This window comes from Pelobates fuscus, chromosome 4 (genome assembly GCF_036172605.1).
Source record: "Pelobates fuscus isolate aPelFus1 chromosome 4, aPelFus1.pri, whole genome shotgun sequence".
Taxonomy (NCBI): Eukaryota; Metazoa; Chordata; class Amphibia; order Anura; family Pelobatidae; genus Pelobates; species Pelobates fuscus.
In genome coordinates, this window is record NC_086320.1 from 50,121,004 (window position 1) to 50,142,860 (window position 21,857).

The 21,857-nt window shown below is 39.2% G+C and overlaps 1 protein-coding gene across 11 annotated transcripts in view; it reads left to right on the forward strand.

Moving 5' to 3' along the window:
• RIMS2 (regulating synaptic membrane exocytosis 2) overlaps positions 1 to 21,857 on the forward strand; it is a 627,382-nt gene that overhangs the window by 286,120 nt on the left and 319,405 nt on the right. For all 11 annotated transcript variants that reach the window (XM_063451151.1, XM_063451153.1, XM_063451154.1 and 8 more), the window contains one exon: positions 17,549 to 18,462. In XM_063451151.1, coding sequence (XP_063307221.1) covers positions 17,549 to 18,462 — 914 coding nt within the window. The remainder of the gene's footprint in view (positions 1 to 17,548; positions 18,463 to 21,857) is intronic.

Here is a 21,857-nt window from a genome sequence, read left to right on the forward strand (position 1 = left end):
CATTGTATGTCTTTGGCACTAGTTTGTGAAGCTACAGTGCCATATAGGAGACCTGTCCTTTTCAGTACTCTCAGTAGAATTTTGAGAGACGGATTTAATGAGCCTATGCTTCCATTTGGGGTATTATAACAGTTTGACTGTTCAAAAAAAACCCACAAAGGCCTACCATTTGTAAAAGTAGACACTCCAGGGTATCTCATAAGGTGCATATTGTGCCTTAACATGCCCCCATTTTTTCACCAATAGTTGCCAAAGTATGTGGTATAAAATAATTTTGTGCAATTTTTACATATGGATTGCATTTGTGCTGGGCATTTTGTATATTTCACATGTGCCACTAAGTTCATACCCCCCAAATTATGTTCAGCTAAGTCTTCTGAGTAAAATGACACCCCTATTGTATGTCTTTGGGACTATTTTGTGAAGCTACAGTGCCATATAGGAGACCAAGCCATATCAGTTTTTACCGAACTTTGAATTTTGACGCTGGGCCTATGTGCAATTTCCAAGCATCTTAGCATGTTTTAAATTTCTAAATAAAATTAGATCCTAAAAAAATTATATTAATTGAATATTTATTTACAGTGTGTGTATATAATGAATGCAGTGTGTGCGTATGAATGCAGTGTATGCGTATGAATGCAGTGTGCGTATGAATGCAGTGTGTATGAGTGCAGAGTGTGTGTATGAGTGCAGTGTGTGTGTATGAGTGCAGTGTGTGTGTATGAGTGCAGTGTGTGTGTGTGTATGAGTGCAGTGTGTGTGTGTATGAGTGCAGTGTGTGTGTATGAGCCGCGGTTCTCGCGAGACTTACACTGGGAGCTGACCGAGGTGCTGAACGGACGGCGCGGAGGAGGAGGGAGCTGACAGGAGCTGCAGGAGAGGTAAGTAACAGCTCTGCCAGCCCCCACAGCCCCAGTCTGTATTATGGCAATGCAAATTGCCATAATACAGACTATTGACTCGAGTATAAGCCGAGTTGGGTTTGTTCAGCAGAAAAAATGTGCTGAAAAACTCGGCTTATACTCGAGTATTTACGGTAATTAGTTTTTTGGGTTTTAAAATACAGATAAAATTGATATTTCTAAAGCAGAAGTGGAACTCAAGTCGCCCCCCCCCCCCCCCCCTCTCCCTCCCCCAGTTTTGGTAAAACTATTTAAAAACAGATTGACTATAACCCCTTAAGGACAGAGCTTCAGAAGCTTGTCTTTCACTTAATGACAACGGCATTTTTTGCATTTTTTGCTATTTGCGTTCAACTGCAATTTGCTTTTTACTAATTCATTGCACCGACACATATTATATACCGTTTTTTAAAGGACAGAAAGGGCTTTAATTTGATGTAACTCATATATATATATATAAATGCTTATTTATTATTAAAAAAATACAGAAATATGCAAAAAAACGAATTTTTGTGTGTTTTTTTTACAGTTTTTGCAATAATAATGTGTACATAATTAGTGCAGGTTAAGGAAAGTAATTAAAAATAAATTCATTTAGTTGTTCTGAATTACAGAATATATAATGTGTCTGGGATTTTAAGTTTTTTTTGGTAGTTACAGGTCACAAAGCACAAGGAGTAAAATAAACTTTTTATGTGGAGCGATTTTAGAATTTGGTATGTTTGTCTTGTCAGCCTAATAGCCATAAAAGAAAACAAAATTGCCACACAAAAGTATATATTTATATAAAGTAGACACCACAGGCTATTTACCTAAGGTTGTTTTGACACTTTCTACGTAGCCATTTTACCGCCAACCTCTGCTAAATATTGGAGTAAAATTGTGTTTTTGGGGGGTTTTCGCACACAAACTTATAACAAAGAACTTCTCATGTGTATTTTGTAAAGTTGGTGTGTGCTATTCCTGTACAAAGTTTTATTATGTGTTCAGTTACTTCTGCTGAGTACAACGGTACCCCCATTGTATGTCTTTGGCACTATTTCGTGAAGCTACAGTGCCATATAGGAGACCTGTCCTTTTCAGTATTCACAGTAGAATTTTGAGAGACGGATTTAATGAGCCTATGCTTCCATTTGGGGTATTATAACAGTCTGTCTGTTCGAAAAAAAAACCCAAAGGCCTACCATTTGTAAAAGTAGACACTCCAGGGTATCTCATAAGGTGCATATTGTGCCTTAACATGCCCCCATTTTTTTACCAATACATGCCAAAGTATGTGGTAAAAAATAATTTTGTGCATTTTTTACATACGGATTGCATTTTTGCTGGGCATTTTGTATATTTCACATGTGCCACTAAGTTCAAACCCCCCAAATTATGTTCAGCTAAGTCTTCTGAGAAAAATGACACCCCCATTGTATGTCTTTGGCACTAGTTCGTGAAGCTACAGTGCCATATAGGAGACCTGTCCTTTTCAGTACTCAGTAGAATTTTGAGAGACGGATTTAATGAGCCTATGCTTCCATTTGGGGTATTATAACAGTTTGACTGTTCAAAAAAAACCCACAAAGGCCTACCATTTGTAAAAGTAGACACTCCAGGGTATCTCATAAGGTGCATATTGTGCCTTAACATGCCCCCATTTTTTCACCAATAGTTGCCAAAGTATGTGGTATAAAATAATTTTGTGCAATTTTTACATATGGATTGCATTTGTGCTGGGCATTTTGTATATTTCACATGTGCCACTACTAAGTTCAAACCCCCCAAATTATGTTCAGCTAAGTCTTCTGAGTAAAATGACACCCCCATTGTATGTCTTTGGCACTAGTTCGTGAAGCTACAGTGCCATATAGGAGACCTGTCCTTTTCAGTACTCACAGTAGAATTTTGAGAGACGGATTTAATGAGCCTATGCTTCCATTTGGGGTATTATAACAGTTTGACTGTTCAAAAAAAACCCACAAAGGCCTACCATTTGTAAAAGTAGACACTCCAGGGTATCTCATAAGGTGCATATTGTGCCTTAACATGCCCCCATTTTTTCACCAATAGATGCCAAAGTATGTGGTATAAAATTATTTTGTGCGTTTTTTACATATGGATTGCATTTGTGCTGGGCATTTTGTATATTTCACATGTGCCACTAAGTTCATACCCCCCAAATTATGTTCAGCTAAGTCTTCTGAGTAAAATGACACCCCTATTGTATGTCTTTGGGACTATTTTGTGAAGCTACAGTGCCATATAGGAGACCAAGCCATATCAGTTTTTACCGAACTTTGAATTTTGACGCTGGGCCTATGTGCAATTTCCAAGCATCTTAGCATGTTTTAAATTCAAACTACCCCACAAAGGCCTACCATTTCTTAAAGTAGACACCCCAGGGTATTTCAAAAGATATATTCTAAACCTTAGTGTAGGATCATTTTTTTGTTAGTTTGTACCAAGTCTCGTTGCAATTAGCATTTTTGTCTGCCTTTTTGACACACACTTGGAGATGTTACTGTATATTTTGCTATCCTTATGTGTGCTATGGCAGTATAACACCCAATATGTTGCTCAGCTATGTCATCTTAGTGCAACGATACCCACATGTGTACCTTTTTCATGGTTATGTGGATGTTGAAGGGGCACATTGGAGACCATGTCATATGAGTTTTTACCAAACTTTGAATTTTGACGCTGGGCCTATGTGCAATTTCCAAGCATCTTAGCAGGTATTAAATTCAAACTACCCCACAAAGGCCTACCATTTCTTAAAGTAGACACCCCAGGGTATTTCAAAAGGTATATTCTAAACCTTAGTGTAGGATCATTTTTTTGTTAGTTTGTACCAAGTCTAGTTGCAATTAGCATTTTTTCTGCCTTTTTGACACACACTTGGAGATGTTACTGTATATTTTGCTATCCTTATGTGTGCTACGGCAGTATAACACCTAAAATGTTGCTCAGCTATGTCATCTTAGTGCAATGATACCCCCATATACAGAATAGTTGGGGTAAACTTATCCGGGGGTAGTACACAGTCATCTGCGTCCCGGGCAAAGCTGTCATGGATTCCGAAACCAAAACACAGACAGACCACAAAGAGAGAGAACACAGAGAGAGAAACTTGTAATACCGGTCCTTAGAATGGCCGGGCTATACAAGCAGAGAATTGTCAAGGTACAAGCCGAGGTCAAAGGAGTAAAGAGAAACGGAACAACGATAGGACAAGCCGAGGTCAAGGATCAGAGAAGACAGGATAAACGGTAGACAAAGCCAAGATTCGGTAACCAAAAATCACACCCCAAAACTGGTCTACTTATTCGGCCTGGGTGTGAAAAATTTTAAAACAATGGCCAATACATAGGCCGGGCTGAGAGGGGCAATCAGGGCAGTAATAGCTGGTCTCAACTCTTACGCCCCTCTTGTAACACACCCTGCACCTTTTCTGGGGGTTTTGTTTTTAGGGGTTGGTGGAATCTTAAAGCAGAAGTGACCTGCCTCCATTCTTCTGCTAGGCTCCACTGATGGTCTCCTTGTGTGGCATTCTAGCAGCTTAGAAATTAGCTCAAACTGGAAAGAAAGAAAAGTGCTTTTCAGCCCAGCATTTGCCTTTTTAAAAATAACAAAGGCATTGTGGATTGCCATCTGCAAAAGGTATATGCCCACTTTTTTATACCATGCCCTGGTCTTTCTCATGATCAAATATGGCTGCATCAGTTGATCGGACAGGTCAACGCCCCCCCATATGCCGATTATATTGCCGTATGCAGACTGGCACCCGTTTATATTCGTCTCTGCCACGAACTGCGACCCTCCAAGTGTTTTCACCATGGATGGTGGTTAAGATGAAAACATCCTTTTTATCCCTGTACTTGAGTGCCAGCAGTTAATTCTGGCAGAGAGCTGCTGTTTCCCCCCTTTTAATTTTTTTGTTCGCTAGAGCCTTTGGGAAACCTGTGCGACTCTTCCGAATAGTGCCACAGGCCACGGTCTCGAAGCAATACAACATTTGTAACAGTGGGATGCTATTATAAAAGTTATCGATGTATAGATGATAACCTTTATTAAGTAGTGGCATTATTAAGTCCCAGACAATTTTTCCACTTGTCCCTACTGTATCTGGGCAACCTGGGGGATCAAGGTGGCTATCCCTTCCTTCATATACACGGAAGGTGTATACGTAGCCACTGCCACTTTCACATAGTTTATAAAATTTGATCCCATATCGGGATCTTTTGGATATATTGTCTAAACCCCAGTCTTCCCTTAAACTTCATTAGGGACTCGTCAATGGAAATGTTTTTATTGGGGGTATATATAGCAGCAAATTTACTGTTAAAGTGGGCAATTAAAGGGCGTAGTTTGTAAAGAAGATCATACTGCGGATCATCTTTTGGGGGGCACTTGTTGTTATCACTAAAGTGCATAAATCTTAGTATGTCTTCATATCTTTCCCTTGTCATTGTCTTGGCAAAAATAGGAGTATTGCAAATAGGATGTTTAGCCCAATACATCCTAATTGTGGGCTTTTTAATTAGCCCCATTAACATGGTCAGTGCCCAGAATTGTTTAAATTCTGGCACACTGGTTGGGTACCATCTCTCTTTCCTAGAGATAAGAGAGTCTGGATTGCGTGCCAGATATTGCTCCGCATAGAGATTAGTCTGGGTGACTATCTCCCCAAAAATCTCATCCCCCAAGAACAGCTGCATAACATCCAGCGCACTATAGGCAGACAGGTCCGCCTGTATGCCAGGATTGCCTGTAAACACTGGGATGTCTGGGGAAAAATTATTAGGGGGTACCCAGTCATCTGCGCCATGGTCAGCATTAGGGGAATCGTCGATTTCTCCTGATGGTCCTGCAGTATCTGGCACATAGTCCATGTCCCCTGCATCCCCTGCGTCACTCCCTGCTTCACTCTCTGAGGCAGTGTCAGTCGCCTCTGAGTCTGCCGCTAACAGGGCATAAGCCTCCTCCGCGCTATACTTTCTAAACATTGTTAATACAGCTAACACAGCTAACAAAACTCTAACAAAAAAAAACATTTTTTTTTTATTTTATTTTTTTTATACCCTAATTCCCACTAAATTCCACCCACCAAAATAACTAAATCACAAATTAATAAAATCAAATAATAAAATTTAACCTCTTAGGGTTACAAAAAACCTAAAAATTAACCCTTGAAAGTAAAAAAAAAAAATAGATCACAGTAGAGTACTGTGACCTGTATATTGATCACTGCTAGCAGTGATCAAGCAGCAGGGAAAGGGTTAATTTTTTTTTAACCTCCAGAAAAGTGAATTTTATACTTAAGTATAACTTTGCAATAAATCAGGGACACAATGTAGCACCGATCCGTCTCTCTCCACTTCACAAACCCACACGAGGTGGAGGGAGGCGGATCAGATATCCCAGCAGCATTGTGACCGCTGTGACTGGCTGTCACAGCGATCACATGGGCTGGGATATCCGGATTTGCTGCTGCTGGTCTGCCCCTGACTCGGAGGGACCCAGCAACAGCATTAACCCCGCGATCGCCGGCACTGCGCGATCGCGGCGTTAATTTTAACGCGTGACGGACGAGGTCCGTCACTCATCATTAACGCATTCCCCTGAGTGACGGACCTCGTCCGTCACTCGTCGTTAAGGGGATAAACTGGGGATCGCACCCCAGGAATAATGTAATGGCACCATAGCAACTAACTCCGTGTGTAGTGGTTATGGTGCCAGGACTGCTTTTTGGGCTCCACTGTAAATACATTTCAGACATCATTAAAGTATGGAGTTCAGAAATAATGTGTAGCGTTAAAATATATTTTATTTACTTAGTTCATGCGTTAGCATCTAATATGAGAAGCCGTTATTAATTTTCATTACTGCAAGGTTCAGTACAGTTAGTTCTACAAGTAAACTATAGTTGATTGTAAATAATGCATTCTCCATTGCAATGCCTGAAAATTATCTGTGCTTTAGATCTGTAATTTCTGTTAATTACATGCCTTATTTGGAAGCAATAATTTAAATGTTAAAGGGTGGTCTGTTTTGCACAATTATCCATTGATTTGAACTTTATTTAAAAATGCCAGAAACATGTGGTGCCACATGTCCTTGCATGGCATTCTTTAAATTAACCAGTAGTTGCACAACCCATAAGTGGTATTATTTTTGACCATTAAAGCAACTGTGACAAAGTTTTTTTGTGTCTCGTTTGTAAAGCTTTGTTAAACCCCCAAAGTGCACAATTTGTCTTCAGACACTAGTAAAATATATTTTTTTTTTACAGTCCCTCCTGCCCAGTCTATATTCACAGCACTGCAACTAGAATGCACCAAATGTTGTTTTTTTTGTTGCCCTTCGTTAGGCATGGTTATGAAATCATGCGCATGCTCACTTCACGGCTTTGCTCACGGCTACAGAAGGTAAGTATTGGGTCAAACCTCCCTATGATAGATTTGACACAGGTACTGGAGCTTTTTGTCAACATGTGTAACTTAAAAAGCCCTTAAGGCGGGGCGGGGCCGGACCGCCGAGCTGGACGGTCGCAAGCAGAAGGAGCTCCTGCTGCTTCAAATCCAAATATGCCGAAAAAAATCTAACTTTGACCAAGAAGCGACCGACCACTATAATGCCCAAAGCAGAGGGCCTGCTGGAGCCAGGGAGAGGCTGGCTTTTTAAGCTACAGTCCCCTGGAGGAGAAGACTGCAATACCCCGGCCTTCTCCAGCGGTGAGTGGAGCGGGCGGCCGACGCTCCGCTATCCTGCCACACAGCGCCCAGCCTGGGGTTCGAATTAGAGCGGATCCGGCCCTGGTCCCCCCCCTATGGACCGGGGGGATGATCCCGGTCCCCGCCCGGGGGAATGGCAGCCGGAACACACAGGCGCCATAGACACACTTGAGGGCCCGACCGCACCGCACCGCACAAGATGGCGACTGCCACGTGCACCGAGGGCAACGAATAAGCAGGGGCTCAGGAAGCCTGAACAGACGGCGATTTCACCCTCCAATAGCTCGCCAAGCGACATCTCACCTGTCAGAGCAACAATCCATCGGAAGACAGGCAGCAGCGGAGGCTTACCGGAAACGGAGCGGCGGAGACACCAGCCTGCAGAGACTCGGCTCCATACCCATGATTCTGCCGCCAACCGCTGGGAGCCACACGCCAGAAAAGCAACGCCCTATGCCGACCTTGGAGACCGCTCCTCTCAACTCCTAACAGTGGCAAGCCCAGGCGACGCATCTGGAGAGGTACCTCAGCCTACAAGGAGACTAACACCGGGTCGCGCTGACGGGCTGAAACCAACACTGGCTGATTATATGTCCACTACCACCCATGAAGCATCGGACCCACCATGTCAGTGATTCCTGACGCGTATGCCGCTACACGAACTATTGAACGGACTGGGTGACATAATGCTATGATTAGTCTGATAACTGCCTGGCTTTAACACACGTAACGTTTACATGCTACAACTCTGACCACAGCATACTGCTTACATCCCACACATCGGAACACATACCATGCCAACACCCAAGGCACCCTACCATTGCAGTAACCACTTTTCAGCCTGCACTCACTCACACATCGCTTGCAACAGCTATGTTTCAGGCCATACTATGTGCCCCCACACGCAGCCTGTAATTAAATCGTGCACCCTGCCTCCCCGGGTGAGTCACCTAGGAGCAATCCTGGACAAGCACCATCAGCACGCAAAACACAATGCCTACACACGTGTACCGCATCTATTTGTTTAAGTAACCATATATGACTTGTATAGCTTACCTGCATAACTTACACCTCTATGTAATTAATCGACTAAATAATGCTGTATATCTTCCTGTCAGAACGCGACCATAACAAAAAAATGTGCATATACAAACGTTTACCCCATTGTACCTATTGTCTGACCAACACGAGGATTGCCTTTGGGGTACCCCGTGTAAAGCTTTAACACCTTATGCACTGCAAAAATAAAAAATAATAAAAAAAAAAAGCCCTTAAGACAAAAAAAAAAAGATTTTACCCACATACTCATTTCACAATATGTTAGTAAAAATTACTCAATACGCTTATGGTTGTGGAACTAGCAAATTATGGTTGAAGTCTCTAATTTTTTTCAGATCATTTTCAAGCAGTAAATGCTTTGAGTACACAAGCAGTGCCAAATGCAGGGCCAAATTAAGGTGGCGCTATCTTTGTTTCCTTTAAGTTTTCCTTTTCTAAATCCCCTTGTATTGTAATGACTATACTCCATTCTTGCCACCTGCCTTTATTTATATTTATCTCTTCTTCTTTGAGCTGAATCTTATTATATGGACATCGCCATATTTTTTTCCTTTGCCATTGTTGTCTGCAATTCACCCTTCTATGGAACACCAACATATACACTTACTGACATTGCATACACAGAGGAACATCAATAAACACATAAACACCAACATACACATACAGAAACATGTACTGAAATTGCACACAAACAGGACCAATAGCATACGAGCATACAGTAAAAATACATGACACCATACACACACACACATAATACTAGTTATCTCCTCTTACCATTGTAAGAAAGCATAATAAATAACTTTTATCACATGACTCAAAGCCATTTGTTTGTGCCCACTTGTTTCCTGTTTGTGCGTGTGTGTATTTGCATACATGTTATACAATTGACCCTCCACTACTACTTCAATGTACAGTTCAGGCCTCCATAACAAATAAGTCTAACTCACCTTTTTCTTGCTCACCTCTCCTGCAACGTCATGGGGAAGGTATGGTCTCCTCCGCAATGGTCTAATCCAATTCTCCTCAAAGAGAGTATTGGGGGCCTGATGCACATCAAAACTTCCAGTAGGAAAGCATTTAATCAATACTTTTCAATAGATGGTCCCGCGTCACATGGATGAGTTTTAGTCGTTGCAGAGGAAGCACTTCACTGGCAGTCTGGTAGACAACCACTGGAGGTGGGTTAAGGGCCAAACTTCTGGAATAAAAGGGAATCGTGACATGTCATGTGTCCTTAAGGGGTTAAGGTAAGCATTGCCATTTCTGTAAAACAGCACTGTTTTACCTTGAATGGTTAACACTTTAGTGGTCCTTTTAAACAAGGTTGGATAATGATTTGCATTTTGTCTTTATATTACATGAGAATGATATTAGAATCCTGAGCTTTTTGGGATCAAATGACATGCCATCTCTCTGGGTTCTGTCTCATAGCTAGGTGTATATATATATATATATATATAGTTTAACTGTGTTTAATTGACTGGCTATATATTTACCAATGCTTCATCTCGCTGCAAAGTATGTATGACCTAGCTCAGTTCCTTTTCACCACCAGATATATTTCCCTTACTCTATCTCACTGCCCACCTTAGCTCCGTATCATTGCAAAGTATATGTAACCTAGCTCAGATTTGTCTCCCTGCCCGTGTTGTCTATAGAATGTATAAAAAAAATTGCAGATAGGAAGACATGTAAATCTGCAGGGGGCAAAATTGTCCGTGTACATGCACCACATAGTTTCTTTCTTTTATAGCTAGTAATTCTTTTCAAGTTATACTCTTTGAATATAATTCAAAGCTGAAAATTCAAACGTAATGCTAGTGCTACCATCAACTGGTGCCATTGTTGGTATGTGAGCATGGGTATGCTGCTTAGGTATGTAGCTATGGAACCTTACTAACGTGCTCGATCCCACCTCGGATCTTTGGAAGCTGAAATAAGACTTCAGTCTGAGTTAACACAAGATTAAAAAAAAAAAAAAAAAGAGGTAGTGTCAGTTTGCCCAGTTCAATAAAACAAAGTATATGTAACATTCAGAAAACTTTAACTTTGATGATTAGTAGTTTTTCACAAATCAAACAATTGCGGAAAAACAGCAAAATGTAGGCGAAAAAAATAGCCAATTTGGAGAATTGCAACCCAGTTGGTTGTTTAGCATACAATTTTTTTCACTTTTTTCAATTTTTTTCTCACTTTATAGTTTAGTTAATAAATTAGTCCTTTTAACTGAAATTACATTTTATTTTATCTTTTTTTGGCAATATTATATGTTGTTTCTACAAATTGAGACATGCAGTCCTGCATTGTAATCCATTACGGTTGTTAAGAGTACGAATTAAAATAAAATGTTTTTTAAAATTTTTTTTGTTCATATATCATTTAAGTGTTCTTTTTACTACATCACACAGTTTACTGATATTGTATATTCCTTACAGTACATTCTCAAAAGTAAATTAAGAAAAGGATGCAAGTAAGTATTGTGTTCTAGTTACACTGTTCCTTCCTAGAACATTGCTTCTTAGGAATTCTTTATATTCATTTTAAGGAATGGTGGGCTGTGTTTGCAGTCTGTGCTTATCAGGGAGGCTGCAATACATCAATAGCACACAGTGCAATGCAGAAAGAGATGAATATTTCAGGGTCTGCCAACGGTTTCGTGTCCTTGAATCACATCATTTAGGTACATCAGATTTGTGCCAGCTGAGATATGACTTTTGTTAAATATATCAACCTCTTAATGTACAGCCCTCCCTCTGCTTTATAATGCAAATAAATGTGTGTGTTTTTTTTTTAGTTTCTTTCTGTTTTTACAATGTATATTTAATGGGGTGTAGATACTTTGGTGTTTATTCACTTTACACTAAATTGTAGCGCAGCAAGTCAGTTTTTAATTCAGAATTTACTAAGTAAACCCAAGAAAAGACTGTGAACAAGTGGATAGAACAAAGGATTGTTAAGGGCATACCAAATATTGAAATGTAATTTTTATGATGGAAAACACCAAATTTAAATCTAATGTCAAAGTAGCTGAATTGGAACAATTCTCCAACGTATCTGTTAAGTTTAAGATATCCTGGTTAATTCCTGACAATTTCCATTTTAGGAGGGGATTTATTTACTCCACAGCAAAGTTTTGTAAATCGGAAATTGAATTGCAAAATCAAGCCTAAAATAGCCAAGTTGTGACTATGACTAGCTATAATGAGTTAACACTATAGTCACCAAAACAACTACAGCTTATTGAATTTGTTCTGGTGAGTAGAATCATCCCCGTCAGGCTTTTTGCTGTAAACACTGTCTTTTCAGAGAAAATGCAGTGTTTACATTACAGCCTAGTGATAACTTGCTGGCCACTCCTGGCTGTTGGAGATCCTTCTTGGGTCATGGCTGCCTAAAATGCATCCAAACATTCAGTGTCTCCTCCCTCTGCATGCAGACCCTGAACTTTCCTCATAGAGATTCATTGATTCAATTCATCTCTATGAGGAGATGCTGATTGGCCAGGGCTGTGTTTGAATCGTGCTGGCTCTGCCCCTGATCTGCCTCCTTGTCAGTCTCAGCCAATCCCATGGGGAAGCACTGTGATTGGATCAGGCTACCACTTCTACTGATGTCAGCAGACAGTGGGCAGGTCTAAAGGAAACAGTGACAAAGCAAGCAGCTCCAGACTTGAATACAAGTAAGTTTTCTATATTTAGGGAGGCATGAGGGTCTCATGGTGGCTAGATGGTGGTTTTAACCCTATAGGGTCAGGAATACATCTGTGTGTTCCCGACCCTATAGTGCTCCTTTAAAGAACTGTAAGAATTAAGCACTTTTTGCCTGAGTTTTTTCACTCCGTTTTCAGTATACAGTACTATGTTTTGGTGTAAATTATTGTATTTGTATCAGTAAGACAAATGCTTCCTTGAGGTAAAACAAGTTAGGGTAAGCATAGTGTGAAAAGGAGCATACTCTACTAAAGATTCAGAATAAGCCACTAGATTAAATGTTGCATAGTGCCCATAAATGTCTTATATTAAGGAATGCTAAGTATCGAACAACAAATATCAACAAAAGAAAATAATAGTTTAGCAACTTACTTATTTTACACGAAACTGACATTAACAACTATGGCCCAAGGAAACGTTATAGCAAAAGTGTCAGTAGTCAGCCACATAGCCAAATAATTAAAAGGACAGCAATTTGAAGGATTTTTTTTTTAAATTAAAGTGATTGTACCTGCTTCGTCACATTGAAGTAGCATTGAAGTAGCTGCAGTGTCTGGAGCCCCCTGGCACCATTATTCCATTCAGTGTTAATCTTTATTTTATGTTTTAATGCTATACAAGAGTTCAAAGCAGTTCATTCCCCATGCTGTGCTCCTGCCTGAGCAGCAGTGGACAGCTGTGATTGGCTGAGATTGTCAGCTGATCATTTTTAGCTCAGCACAGTGCCCATTCAGGTATGAATTGGTATGGCTTTGCTTTAGCCACACCTCTCATGGGGGTGGATCTATGTGAAGCCAGGGACCCTCATTCAGTGTTGAACTGCTTAATAACAGATTAACACTTCTTGGAGGACAGAGCCAAGTACTATAACATAATCAATTAGATGAAAATATATTTTCTGTTCCTCTATCCCTCCCCCCTCCCCCCTTTTTATAAATGTGCCTTATTTTTTTATACATAAAAAGAAGTAGGGGCTGCTTTTTCTCACGTAGAGCATGATGTTTGGCGATGGGCAGAACTTAAATGTTATCAAATTTGCACTTCTCGATTTTTCAAGTTTGAACAATTAATAAAACGTCATGATTTTTGTAATGAAAATTGAATTATTATTTTTTTTCTGACTGAGCAGCTACGTTGGGTGAGATATTCGTGTTATCTGAATAGCTGATGGTCAGCCTAACTTGCTTGCCGCTGCAGTTTAACAAAGATCACCCAGAGCAATCACAGAAAAAAATAAAAAATCAATCTACAGCATAGAAAATATATATATATATATATCTATGACAGTTGTCCTTTAAGCTAGACTCTGTTTCAGTTACTAAGCTGATTTACCCATAAACCACTAGTCGTGTGACTTCTACAGAAGGGCAAACTGTGTCATAGGGAGAGGAGTACAACATGGCGGCTCCTGGGTATTGACACTTAGCACAAAGAAGAAAAGATGATAAATTTAAGAAAAGATAAGTGGGGGTTATGATCATTAAATTACAATTAATCCTGACAAGGAGAGCATTTGCTATCCTATCAATTTATACAGCATTTTGGGCACTTCAAGGATTCTGAGTGAAGTTTATATGACTCACATTGCCTATAAGGGACAACCGCAGAATTATTACAGATACAATCTAACTTTTTAGGAATTTGTTTACTATGAGTTGTCTTAAGTTGATAACTGTCTTGCAAAATGTAAACTTGGTTAAATTGTAAGAATAGAACGTCCACAATTTGATTTAAATTTAAATATGCTGCTGTCAATATTCTCCTACGGTCCTAATAATATTGTAAAGCGTGTGGAGGTTGTTCTAAGAAAAGCTCCTGACAGTCTAGGTTGAGTGATCTGGACAAAGATTTAATGGGACATTGTTGGGCACGCCTCTCAGCTAGAGGCCTCTTCAGGCTTCCTCCCCCTTACCCACCCATCTCAGGTTCAATCCATTCCACTAATGACAGTAACAGGGCATTATTATGCAGCAGCAGGTGGGAGAAGCCTGACACCGGAACCCTCTCTACATGATCACACTGATCAGACTCTTTTCTCCCCCTGTCAGGATCTCGCAAGGTGAAGAGATCTACAAACTGCAGATGTGTAAATCTGCCAGTCATGCCCAATGCACTTTTCCAGCATTCCTAGGGATAGGTCACTGATTGGTTAGATCAGTTTCCCCTTTGGAGTGGGTGTTGAAAACATAAGAAAGAAGAAACAGGTCATTATGGAAAGGAGAAAAAAAAAGCATATTTGCATGCTTTTTGCAGCCTGCAGAGTGAGACAACTGTGTGATTCAAAGCTAAAGCTTCTGAATTTATACATGTCCGTTTAAGGGAACAAATCAAGCTTTGACTGCCCCTATCTGATTATTTAGTGGTAACTTTGGCAAGCCAGATATTTGTGAACTGTATTTCCCATAATGCACAGCTAACTTATGTGTGGGATGCCAAAGTTGGGCTTTACTAGCTTGAATACATGATCTACACCTCTTCTCTAGCACCGACTGCAAAGTAATATATTGAGAGTGATCTCGGAAGGCATGATGTGTCACCTTTGAGCATATGTCCAAACATCAATATATTTTGTCTATGAAAACATATTTTATTTGAACCATATCTCAGATCTTGTGTCATGTAGCCCCCCCTGTATGTACAACAATAATTCATTTAAAGTGCACCCTCCAAAGGTGACGGAGTTTCTTTCGCGCATTGTTTTGTATTTGTATATTGTGTTAGTCGGATTGTTATGAAAGGATAAAACAAAAAAAAGGATAAACCCAGCAGCACTGCACCGACCAAAAGTTGCTGATTCTTGTGTGTTTTTATTATTTTACAGAATTTTGAAAATAAAGAGAAACACCAGACAATCACTTACCTGGAAAAAAAATAAATAAATCTAAAAATATTATAATATGTATTATGTTATGAGGCATCAAATATTGATATTATGTAAAGGTTTTTTTAAATGAACCTCCTGCTTGTCATCTACCTATCCAAATGATCTGTAAAAATATCTGTATATTTTACAGTACTCCATAAAACAATTACGGACTTTGTGAGCACTTTGTATTAAATTCAAACGTGAACGTGCTACAATTTTTAGATTATTCGATGTTATGGATTGATGCCAGCTTTTTATGAAAAATGTTCTCCTGTATTTTAACTGCCTGTTCAGACAACTGCTCTATAACAATGTATGTACAGTTGTTAATTAAACACAAAACGCTGCAAAAAAGAAAAAGAAAAAAAGGAACCATGACGTGTCCCCTTTTATACTTAAATTGTCAGTATTGCCATCTGATTCTACAATGCTAATTGCAGATCAAGTAGAGCATTTTATTTATTTAATGAACAGTTACACAAGGTTCACAATGCAGCCTTTTCTTCATTTCCTTCAGTATGCCAGAAAGTAGACTAAAGGTTAAAGGAACCATGACTGTTATTGTAAAGTGTTGTCATATCAGTGGGAAATCGCAGCTCTATGTGCATTATAATAAATACATTTTTATTCTCGTAAACCGACGAAGGAGTCCTTATGCCTTAATAGATGTGCTTCATTTCACTAGCGACTTGACAAATTAGAAAAAATCTCCTCCAAATCTCAGAATCATTAGTGCATTTTCCACTAATACTCAAGATAGATGACAAATTACTTTATGCTTCAATACACTTCAATCAATAAGTCAGATTGAAGCTTTATCATGCTTTCTGTATCCATCTTAAAACATTCACTAGAATCAGTGGCAGCAGCAATTCTATTCAAATATAAGTTATCCTTCGACTACCAAACCTATATTTCTAATGTAGTGGATGGGGTACATGGGTGTAAACTGGGATATATATGTATATATTTTTTTTACTACATTTTAAATATATGGCATGAAATAATTATGGTGTATCTGCTGGTGCCCATTGACTTTCTTATTGGAGTTATTGGGCTTTATTGAATTTTTTTTAGCTAGCGCGGTTATGTAACCTTTTTCCCCCTTTCCTTTTTTAACTGATACGGCCCTGTTGAGCCATACTAAGCATGTCCACCCCAGTTTTTAGGGTAAAACCTGTCAAAATAAGCTGTAAGCTTACTTTAAATCCAGCGCTGGGCGAAGCCCTGTACTGGTCTCCAAGCCTTCTCTGTAGTCACCGATGACCTTTCGTGGTCCAATCAAAGCTTCTCATAGATGGCAGGGAGGGCTCTAATACAGTGAAAGGATGGAGGGAGGGTAGAGCTATGTGTGCTGCCTGCAAGGAAGAAGCTGACCAGATCTGTCGCCAAGAGATCTTTTTACATAAAATTGGGCTGTCTAAGTCATGGGTGTCAAGGTTGCAACTAGCCCACACAAGTCTAGATATCTTTGGTTGTGCAGCATTTCAAGCAAAGACGCAGCACATACAGACTCTTACCAGCTTGACCACTTCTAAAAGCAGAAATGGTCTTGGTGGTTGGAGTAACCCTTTAAATACTGTAATCATCTTATATATGTGGTCATTGAACTTGGTTCCTAGACATGCATAAGAATGTTCGAAAAAGTTATCTCTATATTTTTATCTAATTAATAGTGGGTGAATGGAGCTTTAGGATGTAGTTGTTAGGATAGTTCTAAAAGTATGCTGTTTAGATATGGATTCAGTCAGCCTAGCCCAGCGTATTGAGTCTCAGGGGACTACATAGAAAAACTAGGAACTCAGAAAAAGGGATATGCTATATCGAACCATAGACTCACCTTGTGGCCAAATATAGTTTTGAAAAAGAAAACTATATTGCTGATTTTCTAAATGACTAAACTCAAGTAGCAAAGCAACAATTACGTTTTTCAATTGCCAAGCCACCCTCTTGTATTTTTGACTCATCAACCGAGCTACAGGTTGTTACGACTAGGAGAAACTGGTGTGTGGATGCTAGTGCTCCTGGAGAATTCTAGCCAACAGATACTAGACAACCAGAGTCTTCACAAAAAATATTATTGTAACAGTACCTTTTGTCTTGTTTAACATCTATAGATCCATTCCTACATGACATATACATGAAAAAGAATCACAAGCAATGATTGATATTGAAAACTGAACTGTCTGTTTCTGACAAGTTAGTAATGGCAAATGCATTTTGTGAGCTGTGGCTGAGCTATTTTTGCTGAACTGCAATTTCTAATTGGAATTTTCTTTACTGTCATAGGAAAAGAAGTCCATCAATATCCAGAGAACAGAATCGAAGTTATGACACGAGGGATGATATAGGTGAACATTCACAGTATGCTACATCAGACAGTGCAATGCCTAGGTCACCATCGGATTACTCTGACCGGCGATTGCCCCTTGGGCCTCAAATGTATGAAGAACATGAGCATGGTGACTACAGGAGAAGTCGGCGACGGTCTAATGAGTATTTGGTAGATGAGGAGGATATCCAAGATAGGGAAGAATATGAAAGGCAAAGAAGAGAAGAAGAGTATCAAGCACGATATAGAAGTGACCCAAATTTGGCTAGATACCCAGTTAAACCACAACCTTATGAGGAGCAAATGCGCATGCATGCTGAGGTATCCAGGGCACGGCATGAAAGAAGACACAGTGATGTATCTTTGGCAAACACCGAATTAGAGGAATCCCGAATGTCCATGTTAAGGCTTGAGCGGCCATCAAGACAAAGGTCAGCATCTGAGCGTAGAGCGGCCATGGAAAGCCAACGTTCTTATTCTATAGAAAGAACTAGAGATGGGCAGGGGCCAAGTCCTGGTCGGCAAAGGACCTCAAATCATAGTCCCCCAACACCTAAGAGGAGCCCTATTCCTAATGATAGGCCGGATATGAGGCGCACAGATTCTTTGAGGAAACAGCATCACTTAGATCCAAGTTCTGCAGTGAGAAAAACTAAAAGAGAAAAAATGGAAACTATGCTAAGGAATGATTCACTTAGCTCAGACCAATCTGAATCTGTCAGGCCACCACCACCCAAGCCTCATAAAACAAAAAAGGCTGGTAAAATGCGTCAGATTTCACTGAGCAGTTCAGAAGAAGAGTTAGCCTCTACACCGGACTACACAAGCTGCGATGATGTGGAAATTGAAAGTGAAAGTGTTAGTGAGAAAGGTAAGGCTCTTAAGGTGTTAATGCTTACATACCTGACATCTTATAAATATATATATATATATATATATATATATATATATATGAGAAGGTGGACAAATACCAAGAACTGAAAGAATAACTAGAAAGGAAGGGGAAGGTGAAGGCAGTAGTAGTCCCAGTTATGATAGGAGCACTCGGGGCTGTGACTCCCAAGTTGGGGGAGTGGCTTCAACAGATTCCATGTGGGACATCTGAGATCGCTGTCCAGAAGAGTGCAGTTCTAGGAACAGCTAAGATACTGTGCAGAACACTCAAACTCCCAGGCCTCTGGTAGAGGACCCGAGAATGAGGAATAAACATACCACCCAGGAGGGGTGAGAAAATCAATTTAATAGAGATTGTTTTTAAATAGAAAAATAAAGATTTTTATTTGAATATACAATGTTCAAATGTTCAAAGAAAAATAAAAAAATACATTGGTTAAAAGTGCAAAAGGCATGCAATCATAGAATGACCCAAATCCACACTTTGTATGCATACTATGACCTTTAATAATTGTGTATGGAAACTTCATGTGATAATTGTTGAAGACTGGATTGTAACTGAGGAACAGAACCTTGTTCTGTGTTCACCTCTGCCAAGTGGATATCTTTCCAACGAGTCTCTCTCCATCACTGTCACTTGGCATAAGTCTCTCTACTTGTCATACCATTTGCTTCTCCTATCACTACTCTCCTGTTTCCAAACCCTCCCTCCAGCTGTCGTTTCAACCTGCTATTCTGTTTTTTTGTCACACTGTTTCTCTTGTGCCCTTTGTACTCCATAGGGATCCTTGGTTCTTCTAGTTTTATTCTCTTTTTCGTAAACTATCTTCTCTTCTCTGTACTTAGTTATCATTTGACTTCTTTTGGCTCAGGATATCCCCTCACTTAGATAACTATTTTGTCTAATGAATGATTAACGCAGGTGGTCGGAGCTCCCGTTAGAATCATGGCCAACTTCCATCTGTGTTCTTTGCCAACAGAATGATGGATTGGATTTCCCAGTAAATATGTGTCTCGTGTTTGGTTCATGGTGTTGACAATTATGTTACACGTGATAATTTGTCAAGCCTGATATTTGTGTATTGTACACCAGATATTTTTTTTAAGGACTTCAGTTCATTAATTATTATGATTAAGTTTTTTTATTGATATGTCATTAATTAACTTTATATTAAATAATTAAAATATATATACACTGCATAGCACAACAATTCAGTGAAATTCCTACTGATATTTCCTATAAAAAGATATCTATACAGGGTTATTCACTAAAGTGAGAATTTAAGGTGAATTCAAAGTGAATATCAAATGTAAGGTCAAAATAGTGGATCTGGTAAAATTATTTAAGCCAGCTATGCTGAAGTTTGGCTACTCTGACTTTAAAGGGATACTATAGTCAGCAAAACAACTTTAGCTTAATGAAGCTATTTTGGTGTATAGATCATGCCCCTGCAGTGTCATTGCTCAATCCTCTGCCATTTAGGAGTTAAATCACTTACTTTCTGTAGCCCTATACACACCTCCATGCATGTAATGTGCACAACCTTCCTATACACTTCCTGTAAAGGGAGCTCTAATGTGTTTACTTCCTTTATTGCACACTCTTCTTAATTTAGAATTTCTGATTTACTGCAATTTTAATAGCTTGCTAAACCTTGCAGCAGCCTCTTGTGTGTAATTAAAGTTCAGTTTACACAGAAGGAGATAAAACCATCTAAAATAAGTTAACATCTGATTAAAAATGAACCGATTTCTTTAATGCAAGCTGTCAGTCACATCCAGGGGAGATGTAGTTAGGGCAGTATGGACAGAAACAGAAGTGACTTAACTCTTAAATGGCAGATAATTGAGCAGTGAGACGTCAGAGGCATTATCTATACACCAAAACTGCTTCATTAAGCTAAATTTATTTTGGTGACTATATGATCACTTTAAATTTTAAATTCACTTTGGTAAATAACCCTGATAGTTTTCCAGTTGTTGTTGGACTAGGTTTCCAGCAGTTCCATTTTTTGCAACGCCTGTCAGAGTATTATGAAAATTGCATTCTAAGAGTTTCATAGAGAAAGTTGGTGATGTGTTTTCAGCCAAATATGTTGCAAGGATTTCTTTCTTTTTCTTACATGTATGATAATTGAGAAGCTAATAATTGAGAAGATAATTGAGAAGCTGATTTGAAATGATTTGGGCAGCCATTTCACACTAAAAGAGAATATTTAATTTTGCTAAACAGTTCTGCAGAATGAATAATTAATATACTTGCATAAAGGGTGCCTTACAAGTATCTGAATGTGTATTCACAAATGTTCTCTCTCTAAAGCATTAGCTACGAAAAAACAAAACAATGATTCTGTTTAAATGTTCATTTATACGTTAAACAGGAAATCGTTTTCCAATATCGTATTTAAATCAGGAAGGTCCATTCACAACTAATTTTGATTGGACCAGAAGCTAAAAATATTCCTTGCTAAAAATATTCCTCGAGCAACCCTGTGTGTATTCCACCTGACAGTAACTATTCTAGAACGTTTCTGTCCTTGGAACTCCTATTAACGATGAATCCATTTGTCAAGTCATGGGTTCTTCATTATTGAGACAGGATACAGACATTCATTTTTAGGTCCATGCAAATAAATACATTTTTTAAAGTGACCATGTCATATAGCTACCATATGAAAGTATCGCTTTCACGAAGGAGGAACCTTCTCCAAAATGCAGTTTACTGAGTTTAGCAGCATAGAGAGACATAAATCTGGAGCATGTATTGCAGCCAGAGTCTGTAATATTATCGGTTGAGCTGATTATCTCCCAGCATTTAATGTGCAGCGGGCATGACACAGTTGAGCTGCTTGATGAATGCATATACCAGAGAAAGTATTCTATTGTGCTAAAAACATGTTTTGAAAGATCCATAGATAAACTATAGAAGTCAGGGCAGGTTGACAGACATGTGTCCATCAGATTCTTCCACAAATGCTTAGTTATGAGAATGTATATTATTTTGCTATCAAACACACACAATACAACTTGATTTCCCCATGATGACTACATTAGGACAGTAATGGGTCCAGCTTGTAATATTTGCGTTTGCCCATAACACAGCTTTAAGTCTTGGTTTAAAGAAATTACTGTATAAAATACAAGTAGTATCCAATATACACCAAAATTGTAGTATATGGGAAAAAAAGCTACTTAGTTTTATGGAACAGCTTCCCAAGGTCCCTTCCCTAATGGTGACCTCGCACAGACAAGAAAAAAAATGACTGTATCTATGTTGTTGGTTTCTTTTCTTTAGTATATGAATACATAGTGTTTGGCTTTAGTTTTTATGCTGATGTCTGGGTCGTTAAAGTGATCGACAGTGAAATTCAT